The sequence below is a fragment of the Larus michahellis genome, chromosome 2, assembly GCF_964199755.1.
Source record: "Larus michahellis chromosome 2, bLarMic1.1, whole genome shotgun sequence".
NCBI lineage: Eukaryota > Metazoa > Chordata > Aves > Charadriiformes > Laridae > Larus > Larus michahellis.
In genome coordinates, this window is record NC_133897.1 from 36183765 (window position 1) to 36211732 (window position 27968).

A 27968-nucleotide genomic window follows, 5' to 3' on the forward strand; every position below is an offset into this window, starting at 1 on the left:
TCCATCCAGCTGCCTATTTCTGCACACCACAACCTTGAATTTCGCAATAACAAAGCCAAAATTAAAAATAGCCACAGTTGTCCATGATTGGACTTTAGCTTTTTGGTTTACAGAGGACAATTTTCTTAACACTTCCTAATTTGTCTGGATCCCCACTAAAATCAGAGTTGGAAGGTTATTTGTTGAACTTCTGTGTTTCAGGTCCTTTACTTTGATTTTACTAAGTTTTTCAACTACAATTTATAGATAAAACATAATGGGTAAAAAGTATTGAGTAATAACCATTAGGTTAGAACTTGTTTTGTCACTAGTTTCTCCTGGCGTATCTTATCAAGCTTTAAAAGAGTTGGATGTGTTTGTGTTCTATTATTTGTAAATAGTTCCTGGCACCAACATTCAGAAATAGTTAACAAAATTATGTTTCACAGGCGTAGCCTCTTAAAATGATGACAAACTCCTCTGGTGGCATTCCCTGACAATCGGGATGAAATGATTTTTGCTGTGAGAGCTTTGTAGTCCAATTCCTTTTGCTGTGCCAACATTGACATTCAACCAGCCACATGGTGAGTTATTTCAGAGAGTAAAACTTGCCAGAAATCTAAACAATGTCAACAGTGTTTCTCTCCTTAAGCTATCTCACCACAGCTCCAGCAAGTGCCAAAGATGGCACAGGAGAAAGCTGGGCTACCCGCTCTGCTTAGCCATCCCGTAAGAACACACACTGATCCTCAGGGAAGACAAGGCTCCTGAGAAGCCACATAAATGTTGACTGTATCATCCAAACAGCAGCATCAAGTCTATTTTAACCTACGTTCCAAGCTGACATGAAAAGCAGAACAAAAGACAAAAAACCACATTTCAGTGGAATTAACTTTTATTGAGGGGGGGAAAAAAAAAGGTTTACATGTAATTGTAGGTTTTTCCATCCGTACTTGCAAAACTCCAAAAAAAGCCTGGAAACAAAACTTGCTTTATCATTATTGCAATACCAAAATGTTGGTGGGTTTTGTTGTTGTTTACATGAACAGCAAATTATATAACTAATTGCTACGTTCAATAAATATCTTTTGTCCTGCACCGATTAAGGGGAAGTATTTAACCAAGTACAATAAAAACCCCAGGGTTTTTAGGTTTATCTTCAAAGGTTATCCACTGTGTAGCAGTCCAGAAACTTTATCTATAAAACACAGCCTTTATTTTGAGTGTACAAGGATCTATTTTCCCAGTCAGTCAAATATCAAATTTTGCTCTAGCTCAAATAGTCTACACTCAAAGCAACTACCTGACAAAAAAAAAAAAAAATAATCCTCTGGTTCATGACTATCTAAGTAAATCTGTCATTACAGAAAAGGCTCAAAGTCGTTACTTGTTTATCAAAGTAATAGGTAAACATTTTAACAGAAAGATTAACAAGTTACTTGGAAATGCAGGTTTATATTAAAGTATCTGAGTGTGTATATTACATATGACATGCAAGCTTTAAAAATATCAATCCTCTCTTCTGATTAGTCAGGAGTCCAATTGTTTTAGAAACAAAATAGGAATGACTTCCAAAATGTATCAGCACTTTGGGTTCTCTATTTCATTTTACTTAAGATGTTTTACTACACAAAAACTACAACAATTACAATATTTAAGAGTATTACAATAAGGAGGGATGGAAAACAGGAATACTTCAACTGAAAAATATGTATATTCTAAATGAACCAAGGATTTGTAAAAGAGCTGGATGGAGAACAAGGAAGGGAGGGAAAGCAGTAGGGAAGCTAAGATCCGAACTTTGTATTTAAAAATCATGTCCTCAACTGTAACTCTTCTGATCTTCAGTAGCGCCCTGGAAAAAAAGACGACACAATTACTATAAACTGTACACAGAACAACTCAGCTTTAGTGTGCCCAGCTATTTTGCTTTCACATTCAGAATTTCCACTGATCAATTAATACTAGTAACAACAAGGTTTAAGCCATCCAGATTCTATTTATTCACTTGTATTTACTTACTTGGACTATAGGAACGGGATCTTGATCGTGATCGGTATCGACTATAATAAGGCGATGGTGATCGTCTCCTTTAAAGGAAATTAAAAAAGAAACCCAACAACATCCATTATGAAAGAAGCCTTATTCACATCACTTCTACAGAACAGAACCATTTCCTTAGCACTGAAAGACTTGGCCTGCATGAATGATTTCAGCTTTATTTGGCTGTGGCTTACAGTTATTTAACAAATGCTTTTATATTTCTGTATTTGATGTGTTTAAAACTGTAAGATATTCCCAGACACAGAATTTAATAAAGTCTCACTAGCCTTGCAAACACATGAAGTGCTTTTACAGATGACTACAATTCATGTTGAACAACATTCTCTGAAATTAGATAACTTTCAGAACAGCGAGATGGTTATGAAATGTCAAGCATTAAAAATCCCATCTACAAATAACCCCTTTTTAAACAGCACTGCATGTCAGCTGTCCCTGGTTCTATATACAGCATGGAAAAACGAGTTGCCTTTCTATCTGTCCACTAAATTCATATGGCACATATTCTACCTCCTTCAGGTAGCAAAATGAACCCATTGCCCAACTGTTTACTGTAAAACCGAATTACATTAACACTGAAGATTACTACTTTAATACCGCAAACCCCAAGGTAATGAGGCTCTAAGACACAGCAAGCGTGTATGCAGAATCTTGCTACAAACTGAGTAACATTTTTTGTCACCTTTCAGTTTTTCCAACAAATCCACTGTTCTACAGAAATAAAATAAAAATTACGTACCTGTATCTGTAATCATATTCTTCGTATCTGTCATATCCTCTGTCATACCCCCTATCATAATATGAGTCACGGCGACGACCTGCTCCACCGCCACCACCTCCTCCACTGCTATTAAAAAAAAAAATAAAATCATTTCAGGTATCTACTTTTCATCCTGATTTAACTTACTTAAAAGTTTTTTGTAAGTGTTCTTGTAAATCAGACACTTGAGACTATGCCATGAAACAACCTAACAATGAAACATTTAAAGAAAAGCACCACCAAAAAAACCCAGAAAGCCCACCAGGGATTTAAGCTTAATTCCCATCAAAATCAAAGGCAAATGGGCACCTTAGTATTTCAGTAAGTTAAGGGTGCATTAACTGACTGTGCTGGAGATATATTTTTTTTTTTAAATAACCGGTTCAGTATTTTTTTATACATAAAGATACAATAAACTACAGTAGGATTTAAAAGTATAGGTGAACCACAGTAAAACGTTCTTTAAATTAACTTTGTGATAAAATACAATTGGTATAACACTAAAATAATAATAAAAAAAAGTATCTGTAGCTCTATTTTTTCAACCAGACTCCAAACATTCAGTTTAAATCAATTTTAGTCACATTATAGGAAATGAGTGAACTCCTTACTGTGTTGGCCTGCCCATATAGATGCCTGGGGTGGGTGTATGTGCTCTCTTGGTGATTGAGTAATCCACCCGAATCCTCCTGCCATCCAGCTCCATGCCGTTTGCATGCTCCATTGCCTGCAGGAGAGACCAGGAACAGGGATGTGAAACCTGCAACCTACTGGTAACTATGGAAGGCTATGTACAAATCACATTATTTTCCATCAGAAAAACAAGCCCTGAACTTGTTTTATTTAGACTGGTTACTAGTGCCCCACTGTGGCGAATGGCTCCTCTCCGTCCCTGGCCCCTTTGCCGGCAGTGTTACAGGACTGCACTGGGGTGCCGGAGAAATGTGACACGCAATCCCTTGTTAAGAGAGCACGGTGCTAACCACCAACACAGTCGCTTTCCCTAGACTTTCATCTTCTACCCATCAGAAAGGTAACCTGAAAGTCAAAACAGCTTTTTCTGAAAAGTGCATCTTTCCTACTGCTGCCTCTGACCCAGAGGGGACGGGCGGATACAAAAGCTGTGCAAAACAGTGGCTTCCTGTAGGGTGCATATGGCCGGATTACTGCTAGTCGGCTGCCATTTCATGCTCTCCCAGCCTCCTGCCATCTCCCTTACAAGGACCTACTCCAGCAGAGCTTAGTAAAATGGCGGGTTCAGCCTACATGGATACCTAATTACAACCTTCCTCCCCACTCACTCTCACAATAGCAGCTCGCTAAAGCGATACGCGTAACAGTCTGTGCTGGAGAAGCCTGTGCCTTCAGACCCGCCCGCAGCCCCTGCACGCGCTCACTGGGTGTTCCAGCCCCAGCTTCTCTGGTCTTTGAGAATCAATACAATGGCCTTTCACAAACTCAAAATCATGAAAATAGTTTTTCAAAGGAGCACAGCGTACTTTTGAGAATTATATTCATGCAACAGTAACTTTAAAAAAAACACCACACAAAAACACAACCTTAAGAATTTAACAAACAGCTAATGCTAGACTTAAATGCTATTAAAATTTGCATTAAAATAAAATTATTAAATTGTTTTTGATCCTTTCATCAGCTGCTCTAGGATCTCTGAAATACTAGTACACACCACCTAATTCGTGACACTAAGCACAGAATTTAGCCCAAAATACATTATTTTCATTTTTCATCTGTGGAGAAGAGACACTGTTAAAATCTTGAGTTAAAGAACACAACCGCTTTGCTGTTATTAAATTGTGAGCAACAATACACAGCCTCAACACATGAAGGAGCCTCTAACCAAAGCATTTTTTTCTCTTCTTTTTTCAAATAACGAAACAAACAACTATTCAGAAATATAACTTTTTTTGCAGCCCTCTAACAGGAACCTTATTGAATTAACAGATAAGTTATAGAGGAGGAAACAAAAACCTGACATATGATTTAACTAACTGATGTTCCCAAACTGGGCGGCTGAATTATCACTATTTTACTACACTTAGTTTGTGTTCTTATAATGGTGTTTATATCTATGCTATATCGCCACCTAGTGAGTTCTGTTCCCATACAAAAATAAAATTACATTTAGCTAACTGCAAGCCATAATCAAAGAGCATTTCAAGTCCTCCAACATACACTAAAGTAGGTTTTGTGAACAAAACATGATCCTTAGGCTTTAAGTTTCATAGCCTTGAGAATTTTCTTTTTCTTTCTTTCTTTTTAATGTCCTGTTCCCAAAGGATGATCTAAATGAAAATAAATCTGTGCACACATCCTAGGAATGTATGTGTGCACAAACCCAAAAACGAAGGCTGCAAATAGCTGGCTGAAAAATTAGCTTCATCATGAAAAATGGAAATGTAGGAATGTACAAGGTGTTGCGAAAGGTACGGAATTTTCTGCTTCATGGCATTTTTATGCCCAGTCAACAACTTGCAGAGTAACAGGTTTAGCTGACAAGAAGCCACCTCAAATCCAGAACATCTGGTACATGCGTCTCAGTTAAAAGAACAAACACCCCCTTAAGAGGAAGATTTCTTTGAGATTGGGAGCAGCAGAGAAGAGGAACATATCAGCAAGATGAATTCTTAATTTTAAGAAGACTTGATTGATTGTTTTGGAAGTACCAAGGGTTACACTTCAGTAGATAAAAGTTCATAGTTACCAGTCTGCATGAATCTCAGACATCCTGGTCACAACATCTAATGACCTACCCAATATGAAAACTTTAATTTTCTTAGCTTTCAACAGCTGTCAGCAATAACTGCCAACTAAAGAAATTAAAATAGTAACAATCTTTCATAGATATACAGACATAGCAAAGCCTTTTACAGTTCTGACTGCATCCCCCAAATGCAGAAAAGCCAAAACCTACAATAAGCCATTATAAATCCAACAATAATTGATAGTATCACTCACATTCAGTCACTAGTAACTGGAAATTCCTTCCAAAGAGGTTTTCAAATTCCATGCATCATTCTTAATGTGCACATCTCAAGTCTTTGAAACAAAGGACTTAATTTGACATTATCAGTTAACGACTGCTGCAATATGACAAAAGTCCTATTTGGAAGCCTGGTTTCAAACAAGTGATACAACAGTGCTTATTTTGTACAAAGGCTGTAAACACATATTAGTAATTCTAATTACTGGCATTTTTGTGTTTTCTTTAAAAGTTCAAACAGTTTATAAAAAATTTTGGAATTTACAGTTTTATTAGACTAGCATGTCACATTCAAAACAATTTTCAGTTTGCTTTTCTTGCTGTTTTGGGGTATGCATGAATGCTGTGTTAGGAGCATTTAAATGCCAAAGGGAAAAAAATTGCACATTCACTCTAACAATGCAGAAGACATTCTCAAATACTGTTTAAAAGTGTATTTTCCAGACCATCAAATGAAACATTTTGAAGAGAAAAATCAAATTACGTTGGGGTTTAAGACACACAATACACTCTCAGGAGCCTTTAACTGTCAACAGTCCATTTTCATTTCAACCTGTATTTTCTTCCAAATATCTCAATGTTGTTAATAGACTTGCATGGCTTTCACAAGATGACAGTAAGCAAGGAAGCGAACAGGATTCCTATAAACATGCACTATTAGTTTTGGTTGCAAATTTTAACGAAAAAGTGACTTTGCAGGCCAGAATACATATCTGTATGTTTGCAGTCAGAAAAGAGAGAATGGGGACGGGGAACGACACAGGCAAGAATTCAATCTTAGATTACAGTTTTCACTGTGCAGCAGTCTATCTGTAATAGCAAAACTCCTACAAATTATTATCTGTAAGGTGGTAGTTTGATAAAATGAGCAGTTCCCAAACTACAGGATCACGGCCTCCAGTGGCTCAAAACAATTAGAAATAAAGCATTAAATTTAACAGGTTTCAATTTCATTTGCTATTTACTACACTATATGGTGTTCTCTACATGTATTAGCAGTAGGTAGAGTAAAATAAATTTGGAAATAGCGAACTTTTAATTGCATGCACAAACGTACACAGGTGACTGCTGTAATTAAGCAATCAATAATTCATTCGAAAGAAATTAAACAATCTTTCAGTCTGGATAATGCCACAAAGAGCAGGCTGGACAAGGAAACAATGTGGGAAATCTTTCCAATCTGCACTGTGGTCACTGGGGAAAGGGTGTGGGGAGGAAGGAAGGAGGGAAGAGAACTTGACCTGGCAGAGCTGATGTCAGTCACTTTACATTTCTACTACGGAGTTCAATATACCATTTGTATTGTACAAAAAAATCATCAAGCCTTCAATTCAACTGCACCTAGCTGCTTTGAATTACTTCAATAACATGACATCACCACGAAATTAGTGAAGTACCGACTGAATACACTTGAACAGTTAAATGTGAGCAATTTACGTTGGGACTCGTTTTGAAAACGCTATTTTCATGATTTAAAAATAAGCATATAAGACACTTTCCACTGAGTTTTTTTTTTGGTTTCTTGTTTGTTTTTTACCTCAAGTCCTTCCCAAATTGTCCTTACTGGCACCCATAAAAACATCATCTCCACTGTATCACAGGTACAGCATGGGATGAAAGACATAATTACCTTCCCACCCCCCCACCCCCCAGTATACTGATATCAGTAGTTCAGGTCTAGATTTAATGAAGACATCTGAAAGAACATTCTGAAAAAAAAAGTAAGAAATCCAAGGGGATGAAAAAATAAATTAAGAAACTCAGCTTTTCACACTTACTGCAGTGTGTCAAGTTGAATTCAAGTTTCCATTTCACCTTTGAACAAGAGTCAATTTATATTCTCTAGTTCGAGATTTTGTTTTTTAAAAAATTATTCGAATATTGTAAGTGATATGTTTAATATACAAATTTCTGAGTTTAAACATGTATTGATTAAATGTATTCTCTTTAAAGCATACTTTAAAAAGTTTCCAAATCAAGAAATACAGGATTTTAGAGAACCAGAATGAGTAACTGGATATGCTTCTGCCAGTACTAGCAATTTCATGGTATTTCAGAGTCTCCAGAAGTCAGTAACTTGTAATTCCAAACATTTGAGACTTTCTTGTGTTCTTTTCTGTTTTATCATGGGTCCTGTTTGATACCACAAACAATACTTAAAACATTTCTTCAACAAGCTATGGGAGAAGTTTTGGTCAATAATGATGCTTCTAAGCTGGTCTGCTTGCACCAGAGATTAAATGCCTTGCAAATTAAAATGAAAAACCCTGTTGTTATTCCAGTTTTTGGCAACTGAATTATGTTAATAGTTCAGTTTGCCTGTATAAAGTTTGTCATGATTGCTAATGAATACTATTTCAGAAAACTGTTCTGAAAGATGGTCACTACTATAAAGAGCATATAATTAGCATTAGAAAACAGAAAATTCCATACTGCCAACAGCTGTTGTAGCTAATGCTTCTCAGGGGAGTTCTTGCTACAGAAACAGAGTACGTTCACAGTAGCCTCACTTTAAGCAACAACTAATACTTCATATTCTGAGTTACTGAAGAGCTGCACATTGGCCTATGAAATCCCTGGTAACTGTAGTAAGAATCATCTCCCTAGAACAGCCAACACTTCTTACTCAAATAATCCTGTCAATTTATTGTTAACTCCAAGATAATCAGTCCCCCCACCTTTTGTTTTTCTCTTATCCTGTACATAAAGGTTTGTGTTCTTCTGAACACAGGAAGAAATTCCTAATGTGATGGGCCAGTGAATATCCTCTACAATTTAGCAAAAATATTGCAAAACCACAGTATTACAACACTGGCTCAGTGCCAGCATTGACAATACGGAGAAATATACAAGAACGAACTCTAATCTTGTAAAACAGGTCTTCAACAGATATTTATAGATCTTGCCCTTTGCATAATGTTACACATGGTTCTAAAGACTTAGCAGAAGGGTGGCCAACATAAGACAAGACACTGCAACACACAAGGCAAAAATGCAATGCCAAATATTACTTAGAAAAGTTTGGTTTTTTTTTTTTTTGGTAAAAACCCCCAACATAATGTCACAAAAAATTAAAACCACTACACCCATAAGAGAAAACCCTTTCCTCTAGAAAAAGGTAGATAATATATGAGCTTGTCAAACAGGTCTTGAACAAGCACACCAAAAAGATGTTAAGGTGGAACAACTGAAGCTACTGTGATGAGCTAGCTGTTCTACCTAGTAGTTATCAACAGCTAAATCTCTGCTCCTTTTCATAACCAAGATGATCATAAACAGCTAACGACAAGGCTGATATGGTGTCATAATCAATCTGAAGTTCTGAAAGCCTAAAACAGCTTAAAAGGAAACTTTACTACTGCCCCTTTATTATTTTTAGGACACTGCAAAGTATCACCTTTAAAAAAATCTGCTATTTTACATTGTCTATGGACTTCCACAGCATTGAGCCTGCTGACAATTCAGAATACCTTTACCACCATAAGGAGCTAGAAACATTGCATCGCTTGGTTTCAGAATCTTGACACACAGGAATATTTTAATGAGCTCAATAACTGATCCAATTTGTAAGAATGGTAACCAGTGATGACAGAGATCCTGAAGGATTTCATCTGCAACAGAATCCACACAATACTGATACTGACCTAACTTAAACCAAGTTACAGAAGTTTAAATGTAAATACATTTCATTTGGTGTTGAATTTTAATATTAACAGCATTTGAGAGCATGTCAGCTGAGAGGCTTCTCAGTGTTACCTCTCTTGGAAGGACAACAGTGAAGATAATGGGAAATTCTCATTTTTTTGGTAGAGTTCTAAATGTACTTAATCCATCTGACTGCTTTAAGAGGGCCGCAATTTAGTTCAACATCTCACCTAGAGTTTTATATTCTCTTTATTCAGAAGCTTAGGGTATTGGGGTTTTGGGGGCTTTTTTTGTTTGTTTTCTCCTTTTTTTTTTGGGGGGGGGGGTTTTGGTTTAATAGGAAAGTTATTTACTCAGAACAAAAGTAATGTAAGTGTCATTGCTTTTATGCACACTCAACTTTTCAGATTTGATCTATCTTCCACACAGAGAATTACTTCATGTCCTTCAGTGTTCTCCTACAGGGCCTGTCAAAGTTTCACATTTATAGCTGTATCTCCTTTTTCTACACTAGCTGCCACTTATTGCCATCTTCAAATCTGTCCTCAAGGCCCATGAAATCAAGACAAACAAGTTTTTCTCCTGTCCTCTTTGCCAAAGTATTTCAGTTATGTAAATTCCCAGTGTTGGTAGGTTTTGCATCCTTTTCCCTTCTTCATGCACCAGCCCGTTGGGGAGGAAAAAAATGGGTTTAATTACATTCCCAATTATTTAAGTTCCTGCTTAAGGTGCTATCTTTATTTCTGTATTTCTGTCTGCAAGTAATATCCCATTTTTTTTTCTTTGCATTCCAGTTTTGTAGTATCTGCCAAAACAGCTTTATACTAAACAAATTACTTCATGCTATTTACACGGAACATTTTAAGAAATACATGGTGTCATGCATGACCATTGCTTATGGCAACTAAGAAAGCCTCCTACTTCTAAAGATGTATGAAGTTGTAAAATAGACATGAATGTGACAAGAAATACTGTGCAAGTATTTCTGACCTTATGTTCTACAAAACAGTCACATTTTCAAAATCCCACGGATTTTGAAAGATGCAAAGAAATAAAAACCTAAAAGTTAGAAGACAGCAGGCCACTAAAGATGGATTTACAGCTATCCACTCCATTAACTCCTCTCGCAATCTGTCAAAGTGATAGTGAGAAAACAAGAGAAGGGACAGTAAAGGAAGTTTTGTGTCTTTTTAGTTACACCTATGACCTGCAACAACCACAGATGTATACATCTACAAACCCCACTCTTCCCATAAACTGACTCTGCTGCATCATACCAGAAATAAAGCAAAGATCAGAACTGAGTCTAGTCCAACCAACTCACCCATGAAACATTTTTTCTCATTAAAATATCAAATAGCATCAGTTTTCATTTTTCAGCTACTGATAGTAGGCTCCACAGCTGTCACCCTCCCTCCCTTCAATCCTAAGTGAGAAGAGCCATATCCAAGCATTATGAATATACTTACCTGATGTAAACAGAATCAAACAGCAAATCTGAAACATCTGCCCAAGACTATTAGTCCATAAACAAGATGCTTGAAGTTTGTGACTCAGTGTGCCCAAAAGAAAGAGATAACCCCACAGTGAAGGCTTAAAGATTTTTTTTTTTTTTTGAAAGGATGTGTCTTTACTTTTAACAGCAATTTCATCTACAAATTTCAGTAAATGTAGTAAAGCTCACAGGATTCCTTACGCAGGTTAAAATAAGTACTGCTTACTGTGGTAAACCATAATACAGGCTGCTGTTCATATTCTTTAATTCTTTCCTTACAGATCAATTATACTACCAACTCAGTCGAGCTGTAAACAGCTATCTGTATAAATAGCAAAGGCACAAATCAAGACAAAACCCTCTACTTTTCAAATTACATGCTTTTAGAGAAGAAAATGGAAAGTAAAGAGAATCTTCAGAATTTTGACACATGCAGGAAACTACTTTGAAAAATTAACTTTCAAAATATACCAAGAATACTAGGAGGCTTCTATGTCTGTCTAAATGCTTGCTTTCATTTTGAAGTAACAGACTAAAATCAAAGCACAATGCTCAGTAGTGCTCAATACAGACAGCTCATACTCAAAATTTTCCCAAGCACCTGAACACTGAATTAAAATGTTTCATCCAATTAAAAGTGCCATGTTGTTCAACCAAAATATTTTAAATTAATCTCACTGTGAGAACCTGCTAGTGAATATGCACTCAAAAGACACTTTAGGTTTTTTTTCTCCCCAGAGATTATTCATGAAGAAAACGCACAAAGAGCAAACCTGTTAAACGTAGTAAAGTATGAATTTACCTCTTTAGAATCATCAATTCTCTCAAAATAAACGAAAGCAAATCCTCTTGATCGTCCAGTCCGTTGATCATAAACAACATTGACACCAGTCAAAGGTCCATATCGGGAAAAGACTTCACGCAAATCTCTCTCAGTAGTATATAAACTGAGACCAAACACTCCAAGACATGTATTAGGATCTGGATTAGCCTGGTAAGACAAATGTTCAACTCCAATTAAGTTTATAAAAAACAAGTTACACATTCTCATATCAAAATTTATCAATAATTAAAAATTCTAATCTGAAAACTAAACACAGTTTATTACATAGCTTAATACTTCAACAGTCATCATTCCAATCGTAAGATAGTTTCAGAAAGCAACTACTTTGTTTTTATTTTAGAAAAGAGACAAAGACAAACTTCTCATGTTGGTGAAAAACTCAGTTGATAAAAATTAAGCATTCTGATTACAGAAAAGCTATAGAATAACAGGAATCTATTTTGTTAGTATTTCACACTGGAATCACCAACAAGCTGCAGACATGACATACAAGTCTGTGCTAAGAACAGGTCAGCCAGCCTCAATTCCCACCTTCAGCCTTTCTGCATGGTCACCACTGGTACTCGAGCACGCACATTGCCTCCAGTTGCACACACTAAATACATCTGAGCCCCTAAGCACAGACAATTGAACTATAAAATTTAGCTTCTATCAAAACTTCCTCCTCCAACTTTTCCTATAAAACAATACTGAAAGTCAGTATTTGTATTTGGAAGTTTATCTTTGTGCACTTGTAAAATGGATGAAAGTCACCAGCTTCTTTCAGCTAGACAGTAACAAATGCTGAAGACCAGTTCTGCGAAACTGTAATCCAAAAGTAATGCACACTTTTCTAGGGCAAGACTCTTGATTCTTTAACGTGATGTGGGATACAGATCTGCTTAATACATTTCACTTCAATTAAATGAAGTCAAACATGAAATTGTACAACTTCTCTATTAGGTTTAAAGTTTCTCTACATTCCAGAGAGTTAATCTAATGCCAATTCCACTGCAAGAACTATTTTGATCAAAATTAACATTTTTTCAGTGAAGCTTCTGGCACCTGTTATACTACATGCAGTAACAGGCATAGGGATTAAATGTTTCTGCTAAAATAGTAACTGGAAGTTGATACAAATTTGTATTTCAGTTTCAGATTTTTAAAGCCACTGGTGATGCACAGTAATTTATGCCTCAGAGCTTGCCTTTCAAGGGCAGCCTGATTCAAAGAACAAACCAGTTTAGATCTTCTGTCATGTTCTTTTCAGAGCTTTTGTTCAGGAATCCATTGTGAAAATAAGATGTCCAAACTACTCATATATTTGAAATGTCTTTCTTTCCATTTGACAAAGTTCAAACTTTTGTTTTAAGACATGAATCTTCTACCATTCCTCATTATAGTTGAAGAGCACAAAAAAACCTGGCAGTTTGTAATTTGAAAGTTTTAATTATACAGGTTTAGATTGAAATATGGAATAAAAACTAAACCTATCTGATAATCCAGTGGCATTAACAGCTATACTCCTTTTATTACTGTAACTCTAGTGAGTCTAATGAAATCTGTCTTTTAAATAATTGTTTGGACAAGTCCATCCACACGGTACATATTAGTATTGTCCTTTTCTTACATCCCCTTTACACTACTACCTTTTCTGTGGCAGGAGAAGTATGGAGAATAAGTCTGTGCGCCCTAAGCAACAAGTGAGAGCCACATCACCACTGGAAGGACTAAACTGACTGGGGAAGGCTAAAAGACAGCTTTTATACAACACAGTATGCAAGTTCTCTCAAGAAGATCAGAAGCGGCAAAATTGTTACCAATTTTCCTGGTGTCTTTAGGACCTTGTTATTTAGTGGATTAAAATCTGGTTGATTTGAGTTTCATTTTGACACTATTAGAACTACTCCTTAGAATCAGAGTGAAATTCACTGTGAAAACAAGTTTTGTGTTTCACAAAGTCATTTCAAGGCAAAAAGACTTCTTCACAGAGCAAAACATTCTAATATTTCTAAAGTAGTAAAGTGGATTCACTCATCTTTCACCAGAAAATCTGCTAACCCTTCTGAAGTTGTTATTCCTGCCAATTTTTCAAAGACATTAGATTCATATTTACATCATGATTACACACTGGCAAAAATCCACAAAAAGCATGACTATGAACGTTGCTTCACAACAGCTTTAGCCACTGTACATTAGCATTGCTGTAGTCTTGCCCTTTTCCACGCACTCTTGTCTTCTCCCTCACACTGGTTATTATCTGGTCCCGGTGAGCTGCTTCACCAAGGTAAGCCTGCAAAAAAACTATACTCTTTTTGACCAGTTTAGTGAAAAATTCAGAGAAACTAAACCAGTTTAAAACTAAAAGGATTAGAAAAGTACCCTCGTCCTCCCCAAGGAAGAGGCAGACTGTGTCTCCTATCAGCCTGAAGCGATGTGGAAGCAGAAGCTAAGGCACTGAAATGGACTAGAAGGAAGGCCACTGGGAGAAATCTCTCAAACGACAGATTAGTATCTTAGATCTTGGTTGGTATACCTATACTTCCCTCCTGTCCATACAGAGATACTTCTAATTTAGATTTTGAGAGGCTTACTGATCCTTTTCATAACTGTAAATTTTCCTAGTCTATTAAGATCACGTATTAGCTAATAACACATGGGTTTATTTCTTCCAGTTAAACCCAATTAATTATTCAGAGGTATGAAATCACAAGCAAAATTCAAACATAACATGCTGTATGTTGTAAGCAAATAAACACATGATAATTTTATTCTTTGGCTCCTCTAGTCAATCTTATCAATACTGTCAGGTTGCAAGCATGCACAGAAAAGGTCTCGGTTTTGTGGAGGGTACATATACTCGGAACTGCAACAAAAAGCAAATCAGAAGGGTTCAACTTTTAGAGCAGAGGGAAGCAAAAGATGTCACCCCATCTGCACATACTGACTTACAGTGCTATCGTTTTCAATTAATTTCTACAACTGCCCTGCCAGTTGCAGGCCCAAGAATGAAGTGTCCAGCTGTAAGGACAGAGATTGCTGCCTTCCCCCCGGCAACTGTCATATCCTCCAGTGAAAAGACAGTAGGTCAAATTCAGCCTGCAGGTAACCTGAACTACACTGATGTAGGCAGTTGACGCAGGCAATTTTTTGTTGATACTCAGCCTTGATGAACATGACATACTCTGCTGCCAGTGTGCCTTCTCCTGTTGGACATTGGAGAATGACTACGGCTCCTTCGACGACGGTATTCTGGCGTGTACGATCTGCTTCGAGAACGTCTCCTATGGGAATGAGAATGGGAATGGGACCTGGAACGAGTGTAACGTCTGTGCGAATGTCTTCTGGACCTGGATCTTCAACAAAGAGAAAGCTTTTAGTTAGGCCATATGCACATCATGTATTGAATTGTAAGCCTTACATTTCCTAGAGAAAAATCTTTTTTTAAGAGGCTCTCTACAGTTAAAACAGTTAAGTTTCTTCTACTTTACACATCTAAAGATTGTGCAGATCTCTAATAACCTGCTTCGTAGATTTTTAACTTTGTTAGAGTGCTTCTGGCATACAATGAGGATTACATTCATGACAGTTTTCAGGAAGTTGAAAGTTTAAACTTATATCAGCTTGGCTACACATGTAACTAACACTTGCACAATGACACAGAAACCAGACATGCCACACTATAAAATACTATCTTGCCTGAAAAATTGAAAGATCTAGCAGCACTACAGTGCCGCAGTATCTACAAACGAAGCTCACTTAGGCTTGAAAATTATTCAAAATCAAAAAAAAAAACCTGATTAACTCCTCAAGCATTTCTTTGCAGACATCTAGCCAACAATAAGCTCAGTTTTAAACAGGCATCATTTCATCAAAATTGCATAATTTTATATGGGCATTATATCATAACAACAGGCTGTTAGTTATCTGGCTAAAGAGATATCTGGCTCACTGCAAGAAGAGAAGCTATAACATTAGGCTGAACTTTGGGAATTCAGAGCACAGTAAGTCTTTTTTGGCTGCCCTGGTATAAAGCGTATAAATAGAGAAGACAGATTACTGATCTCTCCCAAGAACTGGGGAGGAGGAACAACATAATACTATGCAATTCCTCTTCCCCCTCCAGAGCTACAAATGCTGTTTTCTCATTTCTCTCTTTGTTGATTAAAGCAGAATTCGGTAGCTTTCCCCATTTTCACCAGTATGATGGTAAAAGGAAAGAGAGAAGATAGGCAGTATAAGCCAAGTAATATTTATGACATGTTAAAGAAAAAAAAAAACCCAGACATTCCTCCTCTACTCTGAGCAAGCTCTCTCACAACTGAGAACTGTAAAATTCTGCCTCAGTGCACAGACACACAGAGGAGGACATGTGCAGCATCAAAAAATTAATTTAGATCTTAAAGCTCCTGTAAGTCAAGAAGCTATCCATGCCCAATTTAAGCCGTAGTTTTTGGATTTTGTTTTTAAAGTCTCCAATGAAGGAATATCAAGAACCTCCCCAAGTGGTGTCTTACAACATTTGCAACAGCTACAGAGCTTACTCCTATTATCTAACAACAGACTACGTTTGCTGCAGTTCTTACTTGACTTTTCTCCCCAGTGCCATCCCCCAAAAAGGGGTCCACACAGCAGTTCCCCAAAAAAGATTTTTGGGGAAAGAAGCATAAGCTTTTACAGAATTGAGATGCAAACCCCTTCCTCTTCTCTAGAAGAGATAAACCTACAAATTTTAGTTGTGGTTTCTACATTACTACTTCTATTTATATTACTTTCTCTGATCATAACCGTGCTTCACCACTCATGGAATCTTTCCCCAACTTTGTCCACCTATATAACCCCTAATGTGCAAAATAACACAGTCCTGTTAATACACCCCAGAAGGTTTACAATTTTTTATAACAAGGGGAAAAGAGAGCTCATCCATGTACCAAAAGAACAGGCATAAGCAGTAACACTGAATTAGCATGAATAACTTCCTGGGCATACCTTGATTTTGATCTTGACCTAGAGTGCGATTCCGAATGTTTGGAAGCCCTTGATGGACTGCGAGATCCTGACCTGCTCTCCGATTTTACACGAGCAGGACTCCCAGCTGGAGATTTTGACTGGGAGCGAGACTCCTAACAAAAAAGACAGTATTAAAAATGGTATTGGTTGTATAAATGCCTAACTCCTAACATTTATAAGTACAGTAATTCTATTATATTGATTGCTCCTGAAAAACAAATGGTTAGGCAATACCCTCCAAAACAAATTTCATTTTGCTAACCCACTGTTAATATTGTATGCTTTCCTCGAATAGGTCCCTGCTTGAACCAGATCACCAATTCTCTATTAACTAAGTAATCATGCAAATTCATCTACAACTTGATCATACAGACACTGGAACATAAACCATACATTTACTTAACCTAGGACCCATTCATTCTTCCAGATTCTTTTAATTCTACTTCACTCTTGCTTTCTACTTTTCTTCATTCTTCATTGAGTTTTTCATTTTTCATACTTCGTGTATTCTTCCCCAATTCAAACAATTCATTATAGCCTTAAAAAAACATTCAAGTGCTTCTATCTGACCAATCTTCTGTTCAATTTTTTCCCCCATTCAATTTTAATTTTCTGATCTTTAATACTTTTCATTAGCCTTCTTTTATCTTGATTTATCTTCCACATTCTTGGAAAAAACTCTTCAATTTCTTCACGAACATTAACCTTAATGGAAAAAGAACATTTAGTATATTTAAGCACGTGGGGATTATAAAACTCTGCTGGAGTTCAGATGTTATCTACCAAATTGAAAAGCCAGCAGGTAAAGTGCAAGAAACTATTTTATAAAACAACTTTTTTTTTTTAAAAAAAAAATCTTTAAAACTGTATAAGTGTCTACGTTCTAACAATGAGCTTACTGAGTTCTCAGTGTTTTACTGTGTTTTTCAAAGCTACCCTCCTCCCCTTTCAGATTTTTTTTGGTAAGATAAATAGATACACTAAAAACTAATTAGCACAAATATATTAAAGTACTGATACCAATAACTGTGATTCCCCCCCCCCAAGTAATAACTATGCACTTCTCAATATTGAATATCCCAAATTCTACTTCTACACATTATTACTAAGACACTCTCAGTTCAACAGAATGGCCAAAGAATTCCAGACAAAAATCTATCTATGCACATACTTACTCACATAATACATGCATATAGATACACGCAAGACAAGTTATTTTTCTTCCTATTTTTTCTTCCTCATTGTTATCCTGTTTTCCTTACATACAACTTAATCCATATAAAACAAGATGTATAATAGGGCAGTTTAAAGCAATCCAATAAAAGTCAGGAGAGGTTTTTGTTTCATAATGCACACAAGAAAAACTAGGAAAACAAGCAAACAAAGAGCAGCATTTCTAGGGAGCTCAGATGTATAAAAAAAACCCTACAGAATAGTATGCTATATACATCTGTAACTTCACAAAAAATGTGCAACATTCTTAACGAAAAAATGCATAGCAAGTTCCCCTCCCGTAAGCGTTATATTTTGATTTGCGTCACTTCTCATCCTGCCTGATCTCACAATGTTTTTCTGAATTTATTTCTTACTCCACCTATGACCAGATTTGCATTTTCTTTTGCAGTTAAATTCTTCAGTACTTTGGACTGTAGTTCTTTTCAAAGGATGCTGTCCTCACATTTCAAGGCAATAATTCCACTGGAAATGGAACCTGAGAGGCACTTTACTAACAAGCATTACAGCTACACTACCTTTTGCCTTTACCTCAACAAAAAGGACAAGGAACACATAGAGAATATCACCTATTGGGATGATAGGCCTGTCAAACTTATCAATGAAGGCCAAATTCGAAGCTTGGCTGTGACACATGGATCATATAATCAGGTCTACATTACAGGTTACCCTTACTAAGCTGGCTATCTGCTGATACAGCTACCTGACTGTCACTGAAATAAAGGGATGTACGTACACTTAAATATTACCAAATTTTATGTGGTGTCTTTATTTTTACACTTGAAATTCACTGTTCACTATAAAAAAAAATACATTTCCTTTTAGAGCCGCTAACATGCTTTTTAATTACCTCACCTCTATTTTTGTACTCTTCATTGTTTGATAGCCTCCTTAATTCTACCCTTTACACTTCATCCCCTGCAACAGTTACCACTTTCTCTGGGAATTATTCTCACTTCCCTCCCTAGTAAAAGTGATCAGCACTACAGAAAAACATTTAACGTGACATCATTCAGATTTAGAAAACATCCTTCAGTAAAAGAAAACATCCTTCAATAAAAGACGAAGAATTCACCCTCCTCAGTTACTCCCTTCATGAAGATACTGTGTTGTCCATGCTTTTTGCATTTGAAATATGAATTCTTGAACAAGAACTTCAGAAACTCGAACAAAACAAACAAAAACCAGATACTGCACAATGCAAAAGTGCTGGGAGGTGCCAAAAATACGAAGGACCCAATCACCCCCATACAATGTCAAAGTTAACTTAGTGTCCTTATCTATTCAACTGAAGCATCTTATGACACCACCCTCAGAGTTTCTAATAGTATCAGTTATCACAAGGAATCTATTAAGTTGCCAAAAGACAACGTTACATCCTTTCACGTAGGTCCTTTTGGAACTATCTGTTTAAGCCGTTTAGGGGCTGCAATCACAAACACACACTTCAAAATTGGAGTGACAAAGGTGACAGCGTAAGTTCTTACAAATTTTGAACTTCCTCAAACAAAGTAATTGTAGACATAAACTGCAGCTAAAGAAAGATTACCTGTTAGCAGTTGCATACTGCGTCTGTCATTGGCAGGCAATTACATCTCATCTTCTGATGCAACATAGATCACCTAGTTATATCTCCTACAGTGCTTCAAAAGGAGAGACTAAGGGAATCACAATAATCTGCAAGAGTTCAAGGACTTATGGATGACACTGAAAAAGTACCTAGTAAGATTTTTATCAGCAAGACTACAGGCAGGGATTAAGGCCTTCAGAGCTTCAACGAGTCACAAAGGGAGATTTTGAAGAATTTTCCTCCTGTACTTCCTACTATAAGGCAATATAGACTAAGATACAGCTTGCTAATATCACAGACAGACCCAATTGTTCTGCATAAACAATTTATATCCATTCTGCAACATAAATGAGAAAAATTGTTAATATTCTTTCTTGGTACATCATCTTTAACAAGAGAAAATAAACACCTCTATTATCCAAAGCATTAAAATCTCTCAATTCTGTACTAGTCTTTAAGCAATCTAGGCATTCTGATCTTAGGTCCATCATTATCACAGAATTTAATTTAACTACTCCTTAAGAGGGAAAAGACTAAAATTTCTCTGTGGATCCTCAACATTTTCTTATCTTTCTGTTCTGAAGATCCCCAGTCATTTAAGGGGCACTAATAGGACCGCATTTCTTAACCTTAGTTTCTCATCCCACAACTGTCTCACAAAACATCATGTATTTCAATACCTTTTGCTTTACTATGCAACTGTCCAGTCACTACTTTCACCCTTACAAACTTACAGGCCGATACTCACTGCGACCATGTCAAACCATCTAGATCCGCTGTCACTACAGGCTGTAGGAAGAGACAGTCAGCTAACTTCCTAATATTCTTCAGGTCAGACTTCACTTTAAAACAAATGCTACATCCATCCATAACACTACTCCCCACAGCAAAACAAAACAAAACAACCAAAAAAAAAACCACAAAAAAACCCTGCAAAACAATGAAACAAAAACACACCAGAAAACCCACCTTAAAAAAACAACAACAAAAAAACAAAACAAATCTCAATCACAACGGCGTACTTCATTGAATAAGATGTGGTGGCTTCCTCAAGTATGTGCCGGAAAAAAGGGATTAATGATTAACCAAGAAGTGGAACTTGGAGCCAAAGAAATTATTGTAGCTGAACACAAAATCTAAAGACTGCAGCTTCGTTTACTGACTCTATGGATAAGAAGAGGCACAGCTAGAAGCACTTAAAGAGAGCATCGAGGAGTATTTTTTATCCTTTCTACCTTCTCTCTTCCCAGAAGGAATAACACAAAACAAAGTGGTATGGAAAGGATATCTCCGCCCCCCCCCACCCCCCCAATTAACTTAGATCACAAACCCAGTCACTGGATAACAATCAACAACTTTAGACGATCCAGCTCAGCAAATGTCAGTCACGTCAATGCATTTCATCCACACTGGTACAACTGATAAAAGTTCTATCTACTGTTTATCTTCATTGCATCCTTCAGAAGAAATGCTACTTTCCAATATAATTACTATTTTGAAAGCATCCAAAACACTTCTATGCAAAGTAGAATTGCAGAAGTCTTTAAGAAGGATTCTTTCAGTATTCCACCTATCATGGGTGGAATGATAGCATGATATCATGAATCATGATAAAGAACATGGTGGGGGGAGGGAGGGGAAAGACAAAGTTGTTCTTTCTTTTTTACCACTCTTCTGTCCTGGACTTCTGTCATGCCTTATCTCATCTCACAGCTTACCATTTCAGAGTATATCAGAAAGGCCATCAAAATTTAAAGTGAGACGCTAAATAAAAAGACCTGAAGACCTGAATAAGCTTAGATTAGGCTTTCTATAGCAAAACATGGGAATTGAAACGGGGAAAAAAAATTAAATCACCCTGAAATTTTAGTTGAAATTCATTTAACCTTGTTAAGAAGAAATACCTATAACACACAGGGGGGACTCAACAGGGTGACAAGTAGCCTAGCAATATAATTAAGTCAGCAAAATGGTAGTTCTGGCTTTACAAAAATTCTGCTTAAAACTCCTGCCCAAGCTCAAAAAATAAATTAACTCCAACTTTGTAAGGGGACAGAAAAACATAAACAATTGAGAAAAAAGCCAGAAAATTAACAGCAGCCTACCTTCACTGGACAAAACTGACAATTTAGTGACACCTCATTTATGAGAAAGGACAAGATTACAATTTAACCACTGTTTTGACAGGAATCTACCAACTTCCCTGGAAACTCCCTGAAAAAGTTAAGTAATTTTTACTTTATATTATGTTCTGTCACTCTATACTAAAAATAAAACTGACCCCTTAATTAGCTGTTCTTCTATAAATATTTCATTAGTATACATAATAAGCTTCTATATAAAAAGCAACTTGTAAGTTGTGCTATCTTGAAGACAAGTCTATTTTAAGTTACCAACATCAGCAAACTTTATGCATTTCTCAATGATACTGCTCCAATTAAAAGGAAAAAAAAGAAACAAAAGGAAGAAACAACTTCAGCAATAAACTTTTTGAAATTTTAAGTTAATCTTCTCATTGAGGCTTGAAAAGATGCCTCTTCAAGAAGGGTTCTGTAGTCACTCCTTTATCACATATGGAAGATAGGAAACGGCATTTGTTTTCAGAAAGAGGAGTCTTCCCAGCTGACATGGTTGAATTTATTAAGCTTGATTTAAAAAAAAAAAAAAAAAAATTACTTCAAGAAAAAGTCTCTGTTCCAACACAGGGTGATCACAGCACTCTCCAAGCGAACACAGAATGCCCGCGCATACTGTCATGCCTATATTTCAACAGGTATGGAAAGCAACGTCCCTTCCTTTCCACAGAGGTGGCAGATTGCCACTGCAGAAGGAGTCGAATGCAATAGCTACACAGACTTCCCCTCCATTATTTATTTATTTTTAGCCAAAGAAATTATCTGAAAAGCTTCATGAAGCAAAAACAAGACACATTGATAGTTAGTCTAATCCAAAAGCCACTTGCATATGTATGCACTATGCACACTTCCTTCAATAAGATGGCTCACATGCGAAATGATGTATTTCTTGAAGTGCTTTACTAGAGATCACTATGAGATTTGCTGAGAGCAGGAAGAGGCATCACATTAGAATGAAGGAAGACAACCAATCTGCAGTTCTATGTATCTAAACAGATATAAAGTTTTATCTATTTAGACAAATACCACACTAATATTGGTACAAAACTACTAAAATTTAAAGATTACAGAGATTAAACATCATCATAAACTCAAAAAAATAATTGATCAAAGTTTCAAGTGCAGCTTCTACAGTACAGGTTTGTTCAGACTCCAGCTTGTTCACTGTTCTGGGAAATGTTTTAATAAATTTGCATGACAGAATGTGTACCAAATGAACAATCTGTTATTAAAAATAACTGAACATATAGGAAAGGAAGTAAACGTTGCCCGTCACCCGACAGCAACAAAAGATAAAAAAAGCATCATTTGTCTAACCTGCTCACAAAGAACATTCAATGGTGACAAAATCCTATGACTTTTCCAAAATTCAAGTCACTGAATAAGAAGCATGACTTAAAAATCTTTTTTTTTCTTCTTAATGTCCATAAACTTAGCTCTAGCACATCCACTATATTTCTAATTCTTCTGTCAATTTCTTTCAATTAAACCACCATGCTTGCAGGGGGGATTTCTTCTGTTCAACCAGCCACATTCTTAATACAGAACTTGCTTAAGTTGAAACAAAATAATACAAAACCAGAGCAGATGTTAATTATTCTGAGCGTATTTGAGTAACATTTGCATTTGAAAAAAAAAATATAAATAAATAAAGAAATGAGTGAGCTCCATAATTAAGAAAACCCAAACAACTCTACAATGATTTTACTCAACATTTTAGAAATGCAAGTTTTTAAATAGTACAAATTATGCAATCTCATTGGAAAGTTAGTTCCAGAACTATTCTAAATTTCCTGTCCAAATTAACATTATAATTTTAAAATAATAAATTAGAGGCAAAACATATACACAGGCAGTATGTAAATGCGGATAAAAATAAGCTTTTTTTTAAAAAGTAAAATTCCTGACCATATCGCAGGAAAACTAAAAAATTTAACCAAATTATCATTATTTATGTATGAACATTTTTTCTTCACAAAATAAGCAGCAAAACAGGAAGACACTTTCTAATTAATCTCTCTAAGACAAAACTTCATACCTATCAATAAGCACCTTCATCTTGGTATTGGACTTCATCACTACTTGCAAGAACTTTCACTGAAGTGCTTTTGGGACAATATGCATCAACAGGGATAGAATATAAAAGGCCCTAAACTGAACTTAAAACTCCCTTATTCCTTTGGCATTTAGTTTTTTAGAAGCACATCACACTATTTAGTATTTAAACTGGGGGCGAGGGGGAGGGGAAGAGGGGAACTGAAAGGGTACTCAGTATACTTATTTGTGCGAAGCATGTTCTTTACAAACTTTCTTCCAGTTTCTGCAGTTTTTTCTCACATTGAAAACTTATGCCATACTCTCTCAGTTCCACGTGCCTGCATATAGCAAACTGAAGCACCAAGAACCAAGAGTTCCATCCAATTGGGAATGGCAGACTAAAGCCCCAAATTTAACATGCTTTATTTTATGCCTGTGAGCACTTTCAGTGAAAGTGACACACAAAATGTTATATCCTGAAATACAATTTCTTATTTCAAGTATTTTAGTAGCGCCAACAACAAAAAAAAGTATTACCGAAGAAAAAAGAACTGCTTACGAATGTTCTCCATTAGTAGAACAAAAACCCCAAAACTATGAATGATTCAAGTACCTGCCATTATGATTAGTTATAAAAAAAACACCAGTAGACAAGACACTGCCACATGCTAGATTGATCGAGAAATTCAAGTATTAGGGAGAGAAAAGAAGTTTTCCAAATGAAGACTCAACATGGTCAGCAACTCTTTCCAACAGGTAAATTTTCCACCACAAAACAAAGAACAAGTCAACTGAGAAGTAGCAGTCACAGAAACTGCTACGTAGGACTTTCCAGATTTCAAATACTCTCAAAACATTTTTTTACTGTTATACTGAAGAAGGCATGCAAAAATACTGAAACCACACACCTATATCAGCTTTGTAACATGAACAACAGATCCACCAAGGAACCTACTACAAATATTCTGTGGATGAATCTAACGTAAATATTTCCTAACAATAAACAACAGTGGGCATACAGACAAGGAAATAATTTTTAAAAGACCTTACTGTAAAATGAGAGACTGAAGTAAAAATTTAAAAAAATTAACAAAGCATACTTGTCGCCCAGCTTGCTTAGACTTCATTGGTTTCCCTTCAGAGATAAGTCTACTTAGCTGAAAAGAGCTTAGCTACATAGTCATCTTTGTCCAAGCAATCAACACAGGAACAGATTTTGTTCACCTCACCTGAGGAACCAGCAGCAGTCACTGCACAGACAGGTACAGCACTCTCAGCCTAGGGAAGTATTTTTTTTTTTTTACTAACACTACAAAAGTATAATAATATTGGTGTAAAAATAATCATTGGAATATGACACCACTCTCCTAATATTTCATTGCTTGCTTCCGCAGGCAGTAAGCCTATATAACTGCAAAGCTGCTGTTGCTGGTTCATCAGAGAAAGTCACCAAAAGGATGCTTAGACGTTCCTCTAAAGCACCTCTTAAGGAGCGAACAACAACAAAAAAAAAAATCTCTGCAAAATTTAAAAAAGTAAATAGCGATGGAGCGATGACAAAGAACACATTTCATTCCTGTTTCAAGCAGCTTCCTGCTTGCCGTGATCATCACTAAGAAAAAAAAACAACATTGAAAATGGAAGGGACTAGTCATATGTGTACATGAAAAACCGCAGCAATCAGAGAGAAAAAGAGAAACAGGCCTAACAAGGTTACAAAGCCACAGCAGCTTGTTCAGAGAAGAAAAGTCTTCAGCTGCCTGATCAATGAGTTTCAACGGTTTAACAACGAAGGCCATACCTCCCCGATGGCTGCAGAAGCTATGGCCCAAAAAAGACCCCCGTTGGCGGGCCTGTAGCCAGGAGAGGCAGGGCACCTCTCACAAAAGGACCCGGTCCCTCCTCCTTTACGCGGGCGGAGGCCCGGGCTACACCGCGCGGCGCCGCGCTCCGCCAGCCGCGGCCGGGAGAGCGGCACTGCCCGCGGCGGGGGGGGACGGGGGAGGGCAAGGACCCCGAAGCCCAGACCCGGCAGACAACAGAGGGCCGGGACAACAGGACGGCTCGGGATCACGGGATGGAAAGAAAATAAAGAGATAAGCGGGGAGAAGCACCGGGCCACAGCAGCGCTCGAAACCCCGCGCTTAAAGAAAAAGCCTGCGCTAGCAGTGTGGAAGCGAACCCACAGCACCAGAGCTCAGGGCCCGCAATCCGATGGAAGGGGACGGGGCGGAGAGACGCGATGGGAGACGGAAGCGTGAGGAGTAAGACTCCGTGCTGGGGCAGTCCCTCAGCGCCGGCTCGGCAAAAAAAGAGAGGGAGAGGAGGGAGGCGAGTCGCCCACGGCCCAGTCAAGACTCTGGCGCCTGAAGAAGCCATTTTAGAGACAAGCTGCGCTGCCCCCACCCCCGCCGGGACGGAGGACGAGGAGCGCCCCCTTCCACCCTCCCTCCCTGGGGCAGGTCACCCCCTCTGAGCACGGCCCGGGGAGGGACGGCCACTCACCCTCCCCTCGAAGTTGTTCTCCTCCACGTCGCTCATGTCGGCAGGGTCCTGGCCACGGGGCTGGGCGAAGGGGGACGCTAGTCCCGAGCAGCAACTGCACCCACGATCGCTACCGCTATTATTGTTACCGTTACTACTATCGCTACCGGCACCGCTGCCGCCTCCCTCCCGCCAGAGCCTCCCAAACCGTCTCCCGCAGCAGCGCAAAATGGCGCCTTCGCTCCGTCTGCGCCCGGCACCGCGCGGGGGGCGGGGCCCGCCTCGCCCCGCCTGTCTCAAAGGGGGCGCCGCCGGCGGGACAACGAGCGCGGCTGCGATCAGCTTCGCGGGGCGGGGGCAGACGCGCATGCGCAGCCCCCCACAGGTGTGCGCGCGCCCCGATGGCGGGAGGTGGGGGGGGGGCGTCACACGGCGTGTCTCGGGGGCGCGCCGCCGCGGGAGCGAGCGAGCGGGCGCCCCGCCCGCCCCCGCGCACAAAGGCCGCCGCTCTCTCGACGGGCCAGCGGTCTTGCGCGCCCTGGAAGGCGGTCTCGGTTTTCGTCTTTGCCCCCTCCTGCTCTCTCTCGGCGTTCCGCTCCTGCACCGTGGGAACGGATTTAAAAAGATAATACGCTTAGGTCGCTGTTACCAGTGGTGTTTTGTTACGGCAGAAGGTTGGAAGGTTGCTTTTGGCGTACGAATTTGGAAATGAACCCATGTGATTCAGTCTCCAGCGCTTCCAGGAAATGAAGGCCTGAATTTTCGCTTGGAGCCTTGAGAATTTCCTTTTAACCAGGATTTTGCGGAAAGGCTTGTCTTTTCTGCAAGGGCTTCCCTGTGCCACCTCTGTATCCCGTGCGTTCCTGGCATTTCTTCCCCCAACGCACACCAGTGACTATGGCAGCTCTCACCTCGCAGGCAGTGGGGGCTCAGCACCGAGGCCAAATAGGTCAGGTTCCTTAGATCAGAAAATTTCCAAAGATGATGAAACCGCTGGATTTGGTCTGCCTGTGCCGGAAAGCCTGGAGAGCAGGTGAAGACAAGCGGCCAGCAGCTGCAGGTTGCCCTTTCCAGAAGCAGCTCTCTCCCCACCTTCGCAGCCCCTTGCCAGCTGTGGGAGCTGAAAGCTGAGGAGTTGCTTCTGCCCCAGCTCCACATCTCCATCTGCTTCTTCAGGGGCAGGAGCTTCCCTTTGTGGCTGAGAAGCTGCTCTGCCCAAGTTCCTGCTCTGGCTGAGGCTGGTCGACTTTAGTTCACCATGGTTGGAACCAAAGAATGACCATCCTGAGTCCTCATGTGAGCGAGTATTCCCAAAAAGGAACGAGGAGCTCAGAGGGTGATTCACAGGCAGATGTTTCCTGAGAAACCAAATGCCTTTGCTACATGAAGCGTGCTCGTGGGGCTTTAGACAGGGGCCACGTCCCCAGCACTGGTTGCTTCCCCTTCCACAGCCCGTGACATTGGGTTTCCAACAGCTGCTGTGGTAGCCCACGTTCACGCTGCTCATCCACACGCAGCTCAACCCACAGCTCAAGGTTCTCTCAGAGCCTCGATATAGGCTCATCTTTACGGAAATGGTGCAACGCTTCCTACCTGGACCATAAATGATCTTGATTATTTCTTGCGTCTATTGTAAATGGAAGGCTGGAACTGTACATGCCAGCCTTTCCTCTTTTTGGTTGTTGAATCAGAAGTAAAAAATCAGTTAAAGAGTAAATTAGTCCTCTAGGTTCGC

At 38.4% G+C, this 27968-nt stretch overlaps 1 protein-coding gene across 5 annotated transcripts; it reads right to left on the reverse strand.

The window, feature by feature from the left end:
* Positions 1 to 853: 853 nt before the first annotated feature.
* Positions 854 to 27941, reverse strand: TRA2A (transformer 2 alpha homolog). 5 transcript variants are annotated; one of them, XM_074574852.1, is made up of 9 exons: positions 26255 to 26526; positions 16754 to 16887; positions 14949 to 15120; positions 13959 to 14057; positions 11744 to 11932; positions 3412 to 3527; positions 2780 to 2887; positions 2002 to 2069; positions 854 to 1834 (listed from the first exon to the last, which is right to left on the reverse strand). In XM_074574852.1, the coding sequence occupies exons 1-9, from the start codon at positions 26288 to 26290 to the stop codon at positions 1824 to 1826; spliced, it is 933 nt and encodes a 310-aa protein (XP_074430953.1). In that variant the 5' UTR covers positions 26291 to 26526; the 3' UTR covers positions 854 to 1823. The 5 variants fall into 5 exon arrangements, with proteins under 5 accessions (XP_074430953.1, XP_074430952.1, XP_074430949.1 ...); XM_074574851.1 differs by lacking the exon at positions 13959 to 14057 and adding an exon at positions 17168 to 17479 and having other exon boundaries at positions 857 to 1834; positions 26255 to 26482; XM_074574848.1 differs by lacking the exon at positions 13959 to 14057 and having other exon boundaries at positions 857 to 1834; positions 26255 to 27941.
* Positions 27942 to 27968: the final 27 nt, after the last annotated feature.